General features: G+C 31.1%; 3 protein-coding genes across 4 annotated transcripts; 1 reads left to right on the top strand and 2 right to left on the bottom strand.

Moving 5' to 3' along the window:
- Window positions 1-3: 3 nt before the first annotated feature.
- LOC125853012 (uncharacterized) lies at window positions 4-551 on the bottom strand (the record flags this gene model as incomplete). Its single annotated transcript, XM_049532699.1, has 1 exon — window positions 4-551. A coding segment is annotated over exon 1 (528 nt), but the record flags the coding sequence as incomplete, so codon positions are not given.
- Window positions 552-3,415: 2,864 nt separating this feature from the next.
- Window positions 3,416-5,970, bottom strand: LOC125853013 (RING-H2 finger protein ATL56-like). Of its 2 annotated transcripts, none has more exons than XR_007445101.1 (2): window positions 5,252-5,970; window positions 3,416-3,846 (listed from the first exon to the last, which is right to left on the bottom strand). XR_007445101.1 is itself a non-coding variant. In XM_049532700.1 (2 exons), the coding sequence occupies exons 1-2, from the start codon at window positions 5,779-5,781 to the stop codon at window positions 3,840-3,842; spliced, it is 498 nt and encodes a 165-aa protein (XP_049388657.1). In that variant the 5' UTR covers window positions 5,782-5,948; the 3' UTR covers window positions 3,416-3,839. The 2 variants fall into 2 exon arrangements, 1 of the variants encoding a protein (XP_049388657.1); XM_049532700.1 differs by having other exon boundaries at window positions 5,291-5,948.
- Window positions 5,971-17,402: 11,432 nt separating this feature from the next.
- Window positions 17,403-18,493, top strand: LOC125853011 (putative EG45-like domain containing protein 1; the record flags this gene model as incomplete). Its single annotated transcript, XM_049532698.1, has 3 exons — window positions 17,403-17,520; window positions 18,220-18,249; window positions 18,331-18,493. Coding segments are annotated over exons 1-3 (311 nt in total), but the record flags the coding sequence as incomplete, so codon positions are not given.
- Between the last annotated feature and the right edge of the window lie 577 nt (window positions 18,494-19,070).

The following is a 19,070-nucleotide window of genomic DNA, read 5'->3' on the forward strand; positions in this document are numbered from 1 at the left end:
GCGGGTCTCGAGAAACGCCACGAGCATCCCGGGCACAATGCCACACGCTAGCATGATCACGTAAACGCACATCGTAGTAGCCCCGACCCGTATCCAAACGGCTTTTACTGCAGTAAAAGCCGTTAGAACAGTCGGTTTTCCGTTGGAACATACGGAAAACGCGACATTTACCGCGGTGACCGCAGTAAAAAGGGAGAGTAAAAAAGTAGGAAAGAGAAATAGAATTTTCAAAAATAGCAAAGACTTAGCTTCTTCATTTGCTTCTTCTAATAGATGTTTGGACTCAACATGTATAGATGAAAATAATGATATTTCTTCAAGATGTTGAATTCTATTTTTTAAAGGGAAAGTGAGGAAGGATAATAAGAAGAGAAAAAAAGAGAGTGGAAATGAAAGGAAAAAGAAAATTAAAAATGAAATTTTTTTGGTGGAAAATAGAGAAATTTTGAAGGAATTGATGATAATTTTAGCAAGAAGAAATATATTATTTGGTTCTTGAGAAATATGATCGGAATTTTCTCCGGTAGGCATTTTTGGATTTTTTAAAAATTTATTTTGGTAGGTTTTTTTGGAGGTTATAAGATTTGAAAAGAAAGATGGAAGTGGATTGTGGACCTATTATATAGTGTAATAATTTGACTATTGGCTTTTTGGAATTGTGGAAATATAGTATGAGTATCTTCTCTCTTCTTTTTTCTTAGAAAATATAAATACCTAAATTGACATGGAGTTGACAGTGTTGACTATTGTGGTCTTAGGTTTAATTATTCATTTTTTAAATTATAAGATTTCTACTGTTTTTATTTTATATGATATTGTCCGATTTCATATAGAGTTTTAAGAGAGATTTTGAGACTTGTGGTCTAATATATGGTTATAAATTATCTAATTCAGAGTAAAAAAAAATATTTCAAAGTTAAATTGTCACTAAATATAAAAATATATTATTTATCTTTTTGAAACTGACAAAAAAAAGTGTGTCAGGATTGAGGGAGTAATATTTGGTATACGGAAAATGTTAACTCGATTAGTTAATTTTGGAGAATATTTTGATAAATAGTTGATGTTATAAGTAAAGTAAGAAACATAAACACTTGATAATTTAGATAAGAAACTAAAAAAAATGATAAATTTTTTGAAAAAAGAATTTTACTTTACCCCTCAAATTTTTATTATATTTTAAAAGAGATAAATGATAAATATCAAATATTCTTATATTCAAATTACAAAATGGTTTTATGATGTATGCAAAAAAAAAAAATCAAAATACAATATATTGTGGACAAGAGGGAAGTTGTGAAAACCATCCATTTAGGTATTTCCAAATTAAACTTGTGAAATAAATAACATGTTAATATCATTGGACCACGTTTGTCTCTTTTGCTTTAATAGTAGTGTTGTGGGTAGCTATTTCTTTTTTCTATAGTGACTTTTAACTTTGGAGCATAGTTTAACCAGAATTCTTGGGTTCCAGATATGTCTATCTTTAATAAAAAATATTTTATTATGTGTAATAATCTAGTAAATGATATTTATAATTTTCTGGATGCAGAATTATTATTTTTTGTGGAGTTTATATAATAAAATAAAAATTTAGAATTATCTAAGTTGTTTATTAGTTAAGTTTATGATTTTTTAAAAATATATCGGATCGACTCTATCTGAACTTAAATTTTGTGGGTCCATTCGTAAGAATCTAGTATAAGATACTCATAGTTTCGTAGAGGCAGCGTCTCTTTTTTGGAGTTTATGGGTCACTAAACAAGTCTCTAGGATCATCTTGTTTTTTCTTTTGTATTAAATCTATGAATTTTTTTCAAAGCTTTTCATGAGCATTAGCCAATGAATATTTTGTAGATATACATGTCCAAAATCTTTTGATTCCAAATTTTGTAGGACAATCCGTAATTAAGTAATGAATGATATTCATAGCTCATATAGAATTCACAATATTTTTTTAACGTTTACAGGTTAGGAAATAGAAATTTAATTTTTTTCTTAATTTTTCGTAATTATTCACCTATGAATATTTTGTAGAATCATCCGTAATAACCTAAAATCGTGTTCTATAACCTCTAAATTCTATTTTTTAAAATGACATGAATCATCTAAAGGCTAAGAATATGATTTACCAGATCATTAAGGGTGATGCTAAAAAAATTGGATAAAAAAGAGGTGTTGAGTAATATTTTAAAAAATTAATGAACAAACACACATGAAACATTAAGAAAATTCTAAATTCCTGTTTTATGACCTCTAAATGCTATAAAAATTGCATGTATGTATCATGTAGATGTTATGAATATGGGTTGAGTCATTGTGGATGATCCTAAAAAATATTTGGGCTAAACACTGATGTCAATGATATATTCAAAATTTCATGGACTAATACACAAAAAAGACTAACATCCCCCTCTGTCCTAATTTACGTGACTCACTTTTTCATTTTAGTCAATCTAAAAAAGAATGACACATTTCTATATTTAGTAGCAATTTAATTTTAATGTTCATTTTATCTTTAATAAAATGATTTAAAGCCACATAAATAACTATGACTTATTATTTTAGACCACAAGTTTTAAAAATCCCTTTTAAAAAAAATATTTTGTGTCAAGTCAAAATAACCCACACAAATTGAAATAAAGAAAGTGTAAAAAGTGATGTGGATCATATAGATGTATATGGTTCAGCGGATCATTACAGATGATCCTAAAATAATAATTGGGTTAAACAAAGTCACTCAGTAATTTTAAAAAAAAATTAATGGACTAACACAAAAAAAAAGACCATATGATTCACCTGACTATTATAGATGATACTAAAAAATATTTGTAAAAGTGTGCCTTAAAATGGTTGGACTATACAAAATCCTTCCCCAACTCATTACGGAGGTCCTCATAAAAAAAATTCAAAAAAAGACTTGGGTGCTCCAAGATGTCAGTTCATGAGATAATACACACGAAAAACAAAGAAAGTCCGCTAATTCCTAAAATTTAGCTCGTAACTGCGAAAATATATGTCTTAAAAATAATGGGACAGTCAAAAGATTAATACTTTCTAAACCATCAAAGACAGTCACCTAATAATCAGTCTATTTATGCGGACATAATTATAGAGAGAAATTCAACTCCACGTGTCCGCTGAACAATTGGAAGTAGGAAGAGGAGTAATTCTCTAAAAATGCATAGATTTTGGAAGATCCAACAAACCGATGATATTATTGAAAAATCCGAGCAACATAGGCCATATTGTTATTATACTCACAGCTATTGCCCAAAGAAGATGTTCAGACACTACCAAATGCCAGGACTTAGAAAAAACAGATAACAATGAACTGCACGGCCAAAAATAAGAAGCAAACTCGTAGGAATAGAGCTCGATTGCACGTAGAAACTAAGCTGATACAAAACGATATGAAAAGCTTGAACAGTTAAATGTTGATTTCTCCCACTAAACATTTGTACAACAGAGATGCATTACTCAATTAAGAGACACTATGCATTACAAAGTTACACATTCAAGGAAAAGTGCGAAACTCATTCATGTACAATACACAGTTTTTAAGGCAAAAATTTATGTTTTGCAACCCACTAGAATGGGTACGCATTTATATTTATACATATGATCATCTCCAAATCATTAATTTGGGAAGAAACTACACTAAAAGAAAACTAGAGTTCATGTTGTTTTACGCAGTGAAATTCACATCACAAGTCATTGATGCAAACCTCCATAAGTTCATCTTTGCACTTCCAGTCCATCATTCTCCTCTTGATGTGAGCAGATCTTTTGCTCCTCCAACTTGTACTACTTTGTGTCCTGTTTTGTGATTTCTTGGTTCAATTCCTAGAGTAAATCAAAATGTTTCAATCAACTAGACATTCCATTTAGATAACAAAACAAAACACAAATAACAACAAAAAATCCAGTGTAATTCCACATGTAGGGTATGAGAAGGGTAGAGTGTATGCGAACCTTACACTATTTTCAATAGACCTTCATTTGAACGGTCGATGAAAAGGAGGCAGCAGAAACAACAATGAAATAAGGTAGTAATAGAAATCTAAAGATAAAGAAAAACAACAAAAAGAAGAACACTAATACTCTGAGAATTGAAAGAAATGCATTCGCCTTCCTACTAACCTTCTACCCTAATCTTCGACCATCACACCCTCCTATCAAGGGTCATGTCCTCGTTCAGCTGAAAATGCATCATATAATCACCTCACCCATACTTCTTAGACCTACCTCTACTCGGCCTCAGACCCACAATGGCCGACATCTCACACCTCCTAACCAGGACATCCGCACATCTCATCTTCACATAATCTCAAAACACAAATACTTGCAGAGAAAAGCATGTGCAAAATTCTTCTTCCTAATAAGATGGTGTTCAGGTAGCTTGCATACACCTCGACTATTCCACTTGAAACATGCTTATTCCCCACAACACAGACAAAGATACTAGGTATCTCTGCGTAGTATGTCTAAAACTCTTATGACACATATTTTTCATTTATAGCTCTATTATGACACTCTCAGAGGTAAACACAACATACCATTTGCGACGAAGGTACTACCTAAGTGATAAATGATAATAACAAAATTTACCTCCATCAATGAAACATCATCTACTTCTAAATAGCCATGTTGCTCAACCTATCCAAAAATGCTTTCGCACTCATGTCGGTTCCTCTAAATGGCATTTTTTAAGAGTCCGAGCAACATTGTTAGCTAGTGCATTCATGGTACTCAAATCTTTCCATCCAAACTTATTGTAATGTATATGAATCCGAGCAACATTGCTAACTAATGCATACATGGTACTCAAATCTTTCAAACCAATCCTATGGAATATGGATAGAGTATCCTACCAGAGCAAGCACACACTATACTATGTACAACTACGATAATAAATCAATTGCTCAAGTGAGATGATTCTTTTTCCCAGCCAATGAATCAAAAACACTAGATGATTTCTTCCCATCCATCCAAGCCTTGGTGGACAGAATTACCGATTCCAATCAGTCAGAGGTACGCACAAGCTGGCACGGTTATCAAACAAGGTTCATCCACAAAATTGTCTAACCTAATTGAACAAATTCAAACAATTTCATCATATACTTAGCTACTATCATCATTTAGCCAATAATGTCATTGCTAATCAACTAAAATGACCATACATTACAATGCTCAACATAAACAAAGCATCAAAAAAAGATAAAAAAGGGATTTTTTTTCAAGAACTTACAACCACAAAATGCAGAACTTTCAGGAAAAAAGCAGCTACCCTGAAACACCAACAGCCCACCATCTCTTCCAATCTTCATCACTGATAACAGAACCCGAATTTCCCGAATCTACCCGAACCCGGGTCCGACAAATCGGGCAATTCAGAACCCTCATAAGCCAAGAATCCACACATTTCACATGAAAAAGGTGTCCACAATCAGGCAATTTCCTACAAAATTCTCCATCCTTAAATCCCTCCAAGCAAATCGCACAATCCCTAACAGATTGCTGTGACACACAATAACTAACACAAGGCAGATCAAACGATGATGTTTGGTTCGCCGGAAATCGATGATGGTGGCGACGGCGATGACGGCGGTGGAAGGCGGTGGAGGTGATTAAGAAGTGGAGGAGTACAAGCGCGGCGAAACCAAGGAAAAGAAGGAAAATTAAGAAAAGGGAAAGGAATAAAGCCATGATTACGCATTTTATGAAAAGGGAAATCAACTTTTTCGGTTTAGTTTCTTGATTTTGAATCGGAATTGGCATGGATTTGGACGTTTTTTCAAGATTTCACAGATTTGGGTGTTTTCAAGAATTGGGAAGAATGAAAGATTATTGTGTGAGAAACAGAGAGAGAGAGATGAGCAAAGTTCAATCGGATCAGCTATGCTTTGTCGGTTTGTTGGGAAGAAGGGATGAGGAGAGATGCTAAGGGGATATGCCACTAATAATGGCCCATAGTTTATGGTTTTACGAGTTCAAATCTTGAAAATAACCTCTTACGAAAATATAAAATAATGTAATTGGACCCTTCTTTGAACTTTGTATATAACGAAAGTTTTAGTATATCAAACTGTTTTTATTATAATACAAGTCTTGAAAGAATATAACGTACGCAAGTTTTATGTTTTTTAGTATGAAAAAAGAAAATCATTTTCGATATATCCTTGACTCAAAAATTAAATGTAACCAATGTAAAAAAGTAAAAAATAGAAAAGAGATAACAAAATAAGTGTAGCAATTAATATTAGTAAATATTGAAGAAAATGAAAACATGTGATACATGAATCATATTACTAAATATACGATAACTCTCAATAATCTACTAACTTTCTACTCTTACTGTCAATCTTCATGTCTTTCCTATCACCTATTTTTTTTCAGTCTGACTTTATTTCTCTTAACTACTGCTACAAACCTACAACCAACCTCGCATATCTACTTACCGATGGATAATTGTTCTTTGTTATACTTTGGCTTTACTTTTCTTTTTATAGTTAAAAAAAAGTCTCATTTTTTAACCGTGAACACCAACTTGAATAATGATAAAGTCAAAATTTTCAGAAAATGTTTAAGATTTAATATACGATTACTAAAGTAATTTGTAATCTATATATTTCATATAATTTTCTGTATGTATAGTATAATTTTTTTTATCGAAAAAATGGTCAATAAACCATCCTTCATTGTACTTACACCATTAATTTTGAGAGTATTCCAAAAGTAAAATAAATAAATTTGAACCTTTTCTTCTTGAAGTATAATTTTGATATGTTTAGTGCACTCCACTCATTTCACATTGGAGTTTTGTTAATGAGAAATTCAAATATAAGATGATTTACTAAATAATCATGTGTTTGACTAAATGAGAAATTCCACTATAGTGAGGGATTAAAATTACGGAAAAGGGTCATATTTGCCCTTGTACCCTTAGAAAAGGGTCATATTTACCTTTCGTTATACTTTTTTGATATATTTGCCCCTACCATCCTACTTTGGGCACATATTTGCCCTTGTACAGTTAATTTATCATGACACCATTTTTATAAGCCTATGTGGCGCCTACATGGCTCCATGTGTATATACATTTATTATAATAAAAAAATTACTTTCTATTTAGTATTATATTCGACCCATTTAGTAAAATTCGACCCAACCATTAACCCGATTCTAATATCCACTCTCTCATACCACTTTACCCATTAAAACAGAGATAATACAGAAACAACGGTCTTCAGTTTTCTCCCGTCGCTCGTAATATCTCGGAAGAAGTCCCAGAGAAAAGATCATTGAGAAGCAAAACTGTGTGTGGAAATAAACATGTCAATTAGCGCACGAAAAGAAAAAATACAGAGACAACTTAGATTGAAGGCTTTGATACAGAGAAAAGAGTCATTCATGTCTTGATTCTGCTAATTGGTCGGGTTTTTTGTCCGTCGCTTTAGTTTTACATCTTTAGTTACCGAGTAAGCGAGAGTGAGAAGTTTGAATTTTGATGCAGTTTAGAATTGTGGTGGACAGTGAGAGTGAAGTGGATTTGCTGGTACAGACTCGGCACCTCCGTGATATTGTCGTCCTTGTCATCCGAGGTCTTGCACAGAGGTTTAGCAACACCTCAATCAATTCCCTTCTTGAGAGAGAGACCTAGTAACATATCGTGTTCTTTTTTGTGTACATTAGTTGGTTTTTTCTGTCTCTAACTCCAGTAGTTTGGTGTTGGTTTTTGTGATTTTGTTTTATGTTTTTTGGTGAGGTATTTAGTTTCATCTGCTATGCATTTTGCTTCTTCCATTAGCTTCTTATTATGCTTATGCAAGTTAACTTGGTATTGTTTATGTAAATATGACATATCTTTGTGCATGCAAATACATAAGAAATACCGATTTGTGTATGATAGTTCACAAAAAAATTAGTGTAATTTATTCATATTGAATGTTCAACTTCAGCATTACTAGCAAGATGTGTCTTGTGTCCAATGTACAATACATGATAATGTGATTATGGGAAACTTTACTAGCTATTACAGGAAAGCTTATTGCACTCCGAGAATCGTAACGTCTAATTATAAGTCACATATCAATTTTGGAGTTGAAGGCTGCAGGTTCAATTCCCAGTTCATCACCATATGATCCTTTTGCATAACTTGTAGCCTGATAAGAGTGTAGAGGCCGTCACGGCCATGAAAGCAATAAAAGACATGCAAACAGCAAGACAATTAGAATTTAGAGTTCAAAATAGACTTCTAAATCTAAAGGATCACAAAAATAAACTTCTAAATCTAAAGGATCACTAAAATAGACTTCTAAATCTAAAGGATCACAAAAATAGACTTCTAAATCTAAAGGATCACAACTTATATGTTCCAATGTCAAAATACTACATTTATATAAATTATCTAGCCAATACAAGACAATTAGAATAGCTACTTCAACATAATAAAGCTATGCACAAATACAAACACATACACACAAAATGTAGTTGCAGATTAAACACCATTTCAGCACGTTAACATTTCACAATCTAACCACTATTTTCAGCAACAACAGGACAACTACATCATAACTAATATAAAGTGGCATAATGTGACATTCATGTTCAATGTTCACCACAAAAAAGAGTAAACTGAAAAGACATTAACTAAAAAGTATTGTCATAATCAGTAATTAAAACCCATGAAACATAACAAAAATATTTTTCAACCCAATAGATCACTTTTGTCCTCTTCTTGGCTTCAGTTTCTTAATTTTTTGCCTATTTTGCATCTCCAATTGACCTTGAGTTATAGCAGTTTTTCCCTTCTATGTGAGGTTGGTTGGGGAGTAGGGAAGATTTGAAGGAACACTCACTCCATTGTGATCACCAACAAAGTTAATAATCCTTGTTCCAAAAGGAATTGGTCCTTTTTGCCTAGCTCGGAATATTGCATGTTCTGACATTACCATTGGCCTTATAGTAGGATCTGGATCATGATTTGGGAAGTTGATTGTCAAATCTGGATGAATGGTATGTTGCAATGGAGTAGCATCTGGCTTGCTTGATCTTTGCTTTGAAGTTTCTGATAACTCAAAATCTGGCGTTTTACTTGGAATGCTTGGTCTTAGACCTGAAAACTGTGGTGCATGATGCATCAATGTTGGTGTAGACATGAAGTTCACAACTTGGCTTGCTTGGGTTGATTGGGGTTCTGTTAGGTTTATCTCTTCAGGTTCATCAATTAATTTCCTGGTTCTTTTCATTGGCTTTGTATTGACAAGCTATTGTAAGTAAAAAATACAAGTTAGAAATCAAACTTCAGGAAAAAAGTAAGTTGTTGTTAGCATTGAAGATATTTTACCTTTTTACATCCTTTACTGTTATGGTTTGGCTCTCCGCAACTGTTACATGTCATAACTCTTCCATTTCTTGAACTTGCCCACTCGCCTTGCCTCTTAATTGCCTCGTCTGTTTTTCTAACCCGTTTAGTTTTGGGTCTACCGACCATCTTCACTAGATCAGGTGGTTCCATTGCTTGATGTGGATTCACCTTCCAAAAATTTTCACTTCTAAAAGGTTGCAATTTGTGCCTATAAGTAAGCAGGAATGCCTCTTTGCTATACCACCAACTCATTTCACTCAAAGGGTCCAGCTTGTTGTACAACATTGCAGAAATTACATGTGAGCATGGAGTTCCATTTAGATCCCATTGTCTACATGTGCATCTCTTCAAAATCATATTTACAGTATGCCTATCACAACTTTCTGTGATCTCATATCTATAATCACCATTGAAATTAACCTTACATTTTTGAGCAATTTTCATGTACTCATTGAACAATTGCATACTCTTTGGGCTAAACTCAGTAGCCCAAAATCTCACTTCATCCTCTCTTTTTCTCAATTGGTTCATGACTTTAGTTCTTATTTCTTCAAGCATTTTGATGATTGGTTTGCCTCTAGCTTCTAGAATCCATTTATTCACCGATTCTGTGAAATTGTTCACCACTTCATAGTTCTTGCACACGGTGTCAAAATAGGCTCTACACCACGCATTGGGAAGATATTTCAGTAAATCTTCAGTTGCTGTTTTATCTAAAGAACTAATCATATTGAGTTTGTCTTTGAAATCTTCCTCATACATGGTCCATGAACACCACCAAAATACCTTCTGCAGTTCCTCTAACCTCCATGTTTTGCACTAGTTTGCTTCAACATGTTTTGCACAAAATCTGTGATGTGATTCAGGAAACACATCTTTAATTGCTTGAAGTAATCCCTGTATGATAAAATTAACAAAAAGAATGAATTTCTAATTTTTCATTTTAGTAATGTCCAGAACTGGAATGAAAGACCTGTCTAGTGCTTTCATTTTACTTCTGACCAGAATTTTAATTTAAGAACTGGACAATTCTTCAATTTTAAGTTTTGGACAGAAATAAAATGAAAGAACTGGACAGCGATCGAAGCTAATGAACTTAAAAGTTAATGTAAAAAAGAATTAGCTGGAAAAAAATAATTCAGATATGTTACCTTCTGCATGTTTGAAATGAAGGTTATTCCTTCACCCACCTCCTTGAGATCTAATGACCTTTTAAGATGGCCTAAAAACCAGTTCCATGTTCTTTTTGTCTCTTTGTCAACAACTGCCCAAGCAATAAAGTAACTATGGGATTGACAATCTTGACCAACATCAGTTAACAATTGGCCATTGGCTTTCCCTTTTAAAAAGGTTCCATCTAAGCCAATAAAGGGTCTTAACCCATTCTTAAAACCCATTTTAAGTGCGTGAAAGCAAATGAACATCCTCAAGAATCTTCGTTTTCCATTGGCAAGTGTATCCTTCGATATATTTATAATCACATCACTTCCTGGATTACTAGACCTTAGCTCATTTGCATAAGCCTCAAGTCTATTATAATCATTTGTAAAGCTTCCATCAAGTTTTTCCAAAATCAATCGCTTAGCTCGCTTGCACTTACCATGACTAACATTGACATCAAATCTTTCTTTTAAATCATCCCTCATATCCTTGATCCTGTACTTTGGGTCATTTTGCAATTTAGACTTGAAATAATACGCTATTGTAAGATGATCAACCCTTCCATTGTCAAATGCTTCGTTACAATCATGCGTATTTTTCAAGGTTTTTATTCTAACCCCCGGCATGTCTTTATCTCCAGAAATATGTAATGAAAAAGAAAATCCTGCAACACACTCATACATCAACCTTGATGGATCATTTTTCAACTGCTTCAAGTTTCTTTTGTTTACAAGAGCATACAAGTTAATGCATAATCTAGCTTCGGGTATATCTTTGAAGCTCATACCTATGCATAACTCCTTGTAATCAAGCAACGTTTCATCAATGATCCTATTTTTTTGAAAGGCAATCTTATTCAAGTCATCAGAATCATACTCTACCTCGACATGATTATCATCACTCTCATTATCACTCTCACGTCAGTTCCAACTTCAGTTGTACCAACTTCAGCTGTACCAACTTCAGTTGTTGCAACATATGACTTAGAATGTTGAGAAATATTATGAACTTCTATTAATTCCTCGCCTTCATCTACAGCATATATGTTAAGGACCTTAAATTCTTCAGACACTAAGTTCAATAACTGCCTTATACCATTATCACCATCAATCTCGTAATAGTTACCAGAGGGAACGGTAACAATAAGTTGTTGAACACCTAAATATCCAAACTTACTGTTGTACTTGTTTACGATATCAATAAAGGAAAGGAGGTCAGGATCATAACCTGTCCAAGTATCGATTAATTTCTTTGAATACATGACATTTGGTTTTTTAATCCATTCTCCACCATAATTGAAGATTATGTCCACCAAGGTCATCTTTAATATCCTGCAAAACAAAACAAAAAAACGAGACATGTATATAGCGTATTATTGTTAATGTTGTGTATTAATCAAATGATTTGGTATAGTGATCATCTATGTTGCTTGGACTCTTCAAAAATGTCATCGGATATGCGTCGCAACCTTGGAAACTCTAAGTTTGACTTCAATACATGTGAGCTTATGTGACCACAAAATAGTAACACATTCAAGGACCACAAACCATGAAAAAAGAAAAAGTCTCAGTAACATTATAATATTCACATTGTGTCATTCAATTAGGGGACAAAAATTACATTAAAAATAAATGGATAAATATCACGAAACACCAAATCCTANAGATATCCGCGCCTCAGCCTGAAGAAATTTCTGTTTCTTCATTTTATTTCAACTGTATCTTGTATTTTTTGTTATCTTGTAAGTTTTTCACTAACAATAAGTGTAGCAATTAATATTAGTATATATTGAAGAAAATGAAAACATGTGATACATGAATCATATTACTAAAAATACGATAACTCTCGATAATCTACTAACTTTCTACTCTTACTGTCAATCTTCATGTCTTTCCTATCACCTATTTTTTTTCAGTCTGACTTTATTTCTCTTAACTACTGCTACAAACCTACAACCAACCTCGCATATCTACTTACCGATGGATAATTGTTCTTTGTTATACTTTGGCTTTACTTTTCTTTTTATAGTTAAAAAAAAGTCTCATTTTTTAACCGTGAACACCAACTTGAATAATGATAAAGTCAAAATTTTCAGAAAATGTTTAAGATTTAATATACGATTACTAAAGTAATTTGTAATCTATATATTTCATATAATTTTCTGTATGTATAGTATAATTTTTTTTATCGAAGAAATGGTCAATAAACCATCCTTCATTGTACTTACACCATTAATTTTGAGAGTATTCCAAAAGTAAAATAAATAAATTTGAACCTTTTCTTCTTGAAGTATAATTTTGATATGTTTAGTGCACTCCACTCATTTCACATTGGAGTTTTGTTAATGAGAAATTCAAATATAAGATGATTTACTAAATGAGAAATTCAACTATAGTGAGGGATTAAAATTATTTATTTCAGATACCATAGGGAATATCCTATGTTTGACTAATAATCAAAATTATTTATTAACTGACCATATCTCGAGTAATAATTAATAATTAATTAACAAAATCTTCTTAACATTTTGCCATATTTTTGCCGATGACACCTATAAAAAGGTGGTGATTATTGGAAAATAAATATTAAATTTAGAAAAAGAAATGGCAATTCCTAAAAGTATTTTTCTTCTCATTATTTGTGTAGTGGCAACTTTGTTCTCCATAGTTTTGGGTTTACCAGGGACAGCTTATTATACCAATGATCAATATCCTTGTAAGTTAAATTTATTTTTTTTCTATTTAAACTCTATTAGACAAAAATGGTATGGCTGATTAATATAACTATTTGGTATTGAGGCATAATTGTTTTACTATTGTTATTGTAGCATCAGATGTTCAATACCCACACCACCAGGTAGCCTTATAGCACGGATCGCGTACCTAGGAAGTATTATTACATGTGGAGACTCATTAAATGTCACATGTATCGGTAACTCGCCACCTTGCACTGGCAAAAGTGTTGTAGTAAAAGTTATTGATCATTGTTCTACATGTCGCAATGTAACCATGGTTCTCACTCAAGAAGCTATCTCAGTCATTGCTAATCCTATCACTGTCAAGGAAGTTATGAACATCAACTACAAAAAGTAAGTAATATAATATAAAATTCAATTAAAATATTTAATTTTATCTGACACTAAATATATTATTATGATGATTGTCAGGATTTGATTATGAGAAGGCATCAAAGATATATGGAGCATGTACTTGATTCACATTTAATAGTCTATAGTGAAGTTGAATTGATTAATGATTCACATTTAATAGTCTTATATTAAAATTATAAGATTCAAAACTTTTTGTTTTTATTTTATTTTGTGTCAAGTCAAAAATATGACTTGAAATGAATGAAATCTTTTCATTGAAAAGAAATAATTTGTATTTCAAAAAATAATTTTAAATATATTAACAACTCTGCATCTAAAAAAATTAAAATAATAAACTTTGAATAAAAAAAACTAAGATAAAAATTAAAATCTTCAATTCATTTTTGGCTTTAGGCCATTAATGTGCTTTGCCTCCATGTACACCTCTAGTTGAGGCTACTATTAATCAATGTTCACTTCCTGATCAGTCCATCTTTACTTTTCTACTATACTAAAAATAGTTATCCAATAATATTTGTCTAGTTTGAAAAATCAAGAGATTCGATTTTTTTTTTCTTTCTATCAGCCTTGAACTCTTGACCTAGTGGTCAGGAGTAAACTCCTCAACTAGTCAACCACGATGACCAAGAAGGCCGGTCTATTCTTTTGTGTGTATTATACTCTTGCTATTAAATGCAAATCAATATTTACTACATTTCTCAAATCATCAAATTTAATATATTCAAAGAATAATTAATGAATAAAATAAAGGCATAATTAATGGACTGCCTTAATTCTCGTAATTGGTTACCAAATTTTAGCCAATAAACACATTATAAAGGTATTGATTACTAGTTAAATTGATAATATATCAGAGAAATAAATAAAAGTTTTAGAAAAAAAATGACAATAATTACTAAAAGTACTCTTTTTTTCATTATTGGTTTTGTGGCAACTTTGTTCCCCATAGCTTTGGCTATACCAGGGACAACCTATTATACCAATGATAAATATCCTTGTAAGTTTAATTATTAATTTTCCTTTCTATTTATTACTCTATTTAAATTCTATTAAACAAAAAAAATGCCATGGTAGGTTCATGTAACTATTTGGTATTAAGGTGTAATTGTTATTATTATTGTTGTTATTGCAGTATCGGCATGTAATGTACCCACACCACCAGGTAGCTTCATAGCACGGATCGCGTACCTAGGAAGTACGATTACGTGTGGGAACTCATTAAATATCACATGTACCGGTAATTAACCACCGCACTGGCAAAAGCGTTGTAGTAAAAGTTGTTGATCATTGCTCTACATGTCGCGATGTAACCATGGTTCTCACTAAAGAAGCCATGTCAATCATTGCCAATCCGATTTCTGTCAAGGGCGTTATTAATATTAACTATAAAAAGTAAGTAATAAAATATAAAATTCAATTAAAATATTTTTAATTTTATCCAATATTAAATATATTGTTATGATGATTGTCAGGATTTGATAATAAGAGGGCATATCAAAGATATATAGTGCATGGAATTATGAAGTACATTCTAAAGTATAGTTGAATTGATCAAATGATGATCACAATCTTAATGTATGCACTTCATCAAGTACATTCTTGTGTTTTCTAATTTGAAACAAATTTGGTTGTTAATTGACTATTATAGGGATTTCTACCTTATTTATTCGATTGAGTTTGATTCTTTATCTTATAATTACTTTGCTACAAGAAATTAAATCATTAAAAGAAGTAATGGCTTTCATGATAACAAACAATAAAGTAAGTCACAATATGCACTTAATTTTTATTTCCCACTTAGAACAAATGTTGACAAAAAGTATCAAGGTCACCAAAAATATGGAGCTTAGTCTACCCTTATATGAATTATTTTATCGTTCACTTTTATTTATTCAATATATTAAAAATAACTTTTTAATTTTACTTGATAAGTTCAGAAAGATAAGAAATAATTTATTTCTTAATTCTAAATGTATCCTTATTATTAATTACAGTTATTTTTTAAAATAGTTTTCAAAGCATTGAATTTATTATTTTCAATAGATATATTAATACAATATACCGAGGAGATGATCAGAACTACACGTACAATTTTTCCTGCATCTGGCTTGTCAATGCTTTTCGAGACGTGACCTATGATTTAGTATGAGTGATATATAGTAGAATTATCATTCTATTTATTACTTTAAAAAATGTATAAAACTAATATTTGACAAATAAAAATTTTTAAAAATCCAAATATATTAAGAACCATTTTTGTCATTTTCTTTAATTTTTAGTTTGCTAAAGGGGCAGAAAATTTCATAGGAAAAAGTTGGAAAGGACAAAGGCTATTGCAAGACACCAAAAGTCCATAGGTGTCTGTGCTGTATTGAAATGTGTGCCAAGTGCATAGGCTTTTAGTTTAAGTTTATTTAAATTATCACTAGATAAATTTAAAAAGAAAGTGAAATTCATATATAGACATTTATTTATATTATAAGTTTTGAAAATGAAATTATGTGATGCCCAGTTTAAAATTAGGATTCCTATATCAGTAGATGATGTTGTGTATATATTAAGTAGATCTTACCAGCTAGCGACGTATTTTAAAATTGTGCGGGTCTAGACTCAAAGCGTACAGTATTTTCAGTGGGTTGGGCTGTTACAAATGGTATCAGAATCACTCATGTGTCAGGCTTGTAGATGTGACTCAGAGTTCAATTGAATTTTGGCAAATCACAGTAAGACGAGACAAATCCCAGTACTGAGTATAGGTAAATTTCATACAGTGGGGCAAATCTCAGCAAGTACGATGAGTCCATAGAGAGGTGTATGTGACGCCCCAACTTAAGATTAGATTATCACATTGGCAAAACACATGAGATATGTTAAGTATATAATAAATAAGTAGGCTTTACCAACTAGCGACACACTTTAAAACCATACAAGCCTAGATCTAAAGCGGACAATATCCCTAAAGAGCTGAGCCATTACAAATTAGCTAGCTATTTCACCTTCTATATATGAATAGCTAATTTCATATAGCATATTTTTTGTACAAATGATAAAATAATAAATTTTAATTAAATAATACTCATAAATTAAGCACCAAATAAGATAACTTTGTACTATTATTTCAAAAAATTGACTAGAGCTAGCTAGATCAGAACATATTTGTATTTGAACAATAACTATGAAATGTAATTATGTAAACTATAGATCATGAGTACTATAATTAGTCTACAAACTATAGTGCTTTGTGATTTTTTCTCAAAATGGTTTCAGATTTGACAGGAAATATCCTATGTTTAGACTAATATTAATATTTATCTATTTTTTTGTGGTCTATTTTTTAAAATAAATAAAAAAATGGAGTAGGGAGAAGGATTACGTACCAGGAAAAACATAATTAAAGTATCACATTTTTATTGTATTTTTGTGAGTTTCTTTTCTCAATTATTATGTATTTCTTTTACATAAATTACCATCAATCATTTATTAAAATACGCTTTGACCATTAATTATTTTCTTTTTATACTGAAGTGATGAAAATATCTACTAATTAATTAACCTGTCTTAATTAAGAAAATTATGATTATCTTGCAATCATGTAAATATTACAATGCATATATTTAAGTAAAAGATAGGAGTAATAAAGGAAATTAAATAATTAATTGTCTTAATTAATTCTCTTAACCATGTTTTAGCCAATGGTTCACCTATAAAAAGGTAGTAATTACCGGTTAAACAGAAATAAAATGTTTTTTTAAAGAAAAAAAAATGGCAATAATTCCTAAAAGTATTTTTCTTTTAATTATTGGTGTTGTGGCAACTTTGTTCTCCATAGCTTTAGCTATACCAGGGACAGCAGGATTTTATAGGAAGGAGTACTATGTTCGTAAGTTTCTTGTCCCGTCGTTTCAATTTATTTATCTGATTTTGATTTGATACGAAATTTTAACTTGTGATTTTAAATTAAAAATAGCAAAAAGTCTTTTAATTTTGTAATCTTAAATATATCATGTGTGAAGGCGAATCTATAATTAATCTTTGTGGGTTCAACTTCTAATTTATTTTAGCATTGAATACATTATATTTCAAAAGGTATGTGTTTATATATTCTATTTATTGCACATTTTAAAAAAAAATTACACATTAGTTTATACTATGCGTCTAGAGTACCAGATTCAAATGAATCTAATATCCGCATCTGACCATGTAGAAAGTTAAAATAAAAAACTTGTTAAAACATGAAAAAGACATCCTACTGGTTGGAAGTGCTGCTCTCATAAGCAAATATAATTAAAGAGTTGCTAAAATAGAAAAGAGGCATCCTCTAGCCTGTCAGATGTGTCGTTCCTAGAAATGAATCTTGTAAATGTACGAATTAAAATTTAATTGAGCTCTAACATAAATATCAAATCTTTGTGCAAATTAATGCATTCAACAAGAGCCTAGCATTTTATTCAAGTATCAAGAAACAATTCAATTGTCCTATTCATTTATTTTCTTAATAATATGATATACTCCTCTATTTCTACATATAATTAATCGAAACTTGTTTGATACTGAGACGTAATTATTATTATTATTACAGCTACAGTATGTTATGGGAAAAAACCTCAAGGTAACCTCCTAACAACAAGTGACCACCTAGGGGGTGAATTTAATTGTGGAACATTATTAAATGTCACATGTATTGGAAAAGTGCCAAGTCCTTGTACTGGCAAAAGTGTTGTTGTAAAAGTTGTTGATAATTGCCCTGGTTGTGGTCCAAGTGAGCATGTAACAATGGATATCTCTGAAGATGCCTATAGAATTATTGCTAATCCTGTTGTTGTCCAAGGCCATGTAAGCATTGACTATGTCAAGTAAGTAGTCGATCCTCGTTATAACAGTCATTCGTTATAATAACATTTCATTATAATGATCAGATCTTCCCAAAGTCTATGTTTCATGTTATTACTTATCATGGGCGGCTCAACGTAATTTGAGGCCTAAAACAAAATTTAAGTGAGGCCTAAAATCTATATAAATATCAAATATAGTTGTTTATTTTTTAAAACTTTTTAAGTGTAAATTATTACTTGATATCTTTTCTTAAAATGATTTTTTTAAATATCGTTTTTAATTATTAATTTTAAGTAATATTTTATCAATTCAACATTGAAAAATATTCTTTTACTGAGGCAATCATTATATAAATTGTTAACATAATACTATAAGTAATAAGTTGACAAACTTTACATAAAGATAAGAATTAGAACCATAAAATCTGATAGAAGAAATTGATAACTTGGTATAACCCTACTTTAATATGTTTATGTAATACTTGAATATTTAAGAAGAAACAAACAAAAGAAAAATTGTAAGTCACTTTGTTGAATTTTTTCGACTATTAATTTATATTTTTGATAGTGTATTACTCTAACTTATCAAAAAAAATTT

The sequence above is a fragment of the Solanum stenotomum genome, unplaced genomic scaffold (genome assembly GCF_019186545.1).
Source record: "Solanum stenotomum isolate F172 unplaced genomic scaffold, ASM1918654v1 scaffold7683, whole genome shotgun sequence".
Classification (NCBI taxonomy): Eukaryota; Viridiplantae; Streptophyta; class Magnoliopsida; order Solanales; family Solanaceae; genus Solanum; species Solanum stenotomum.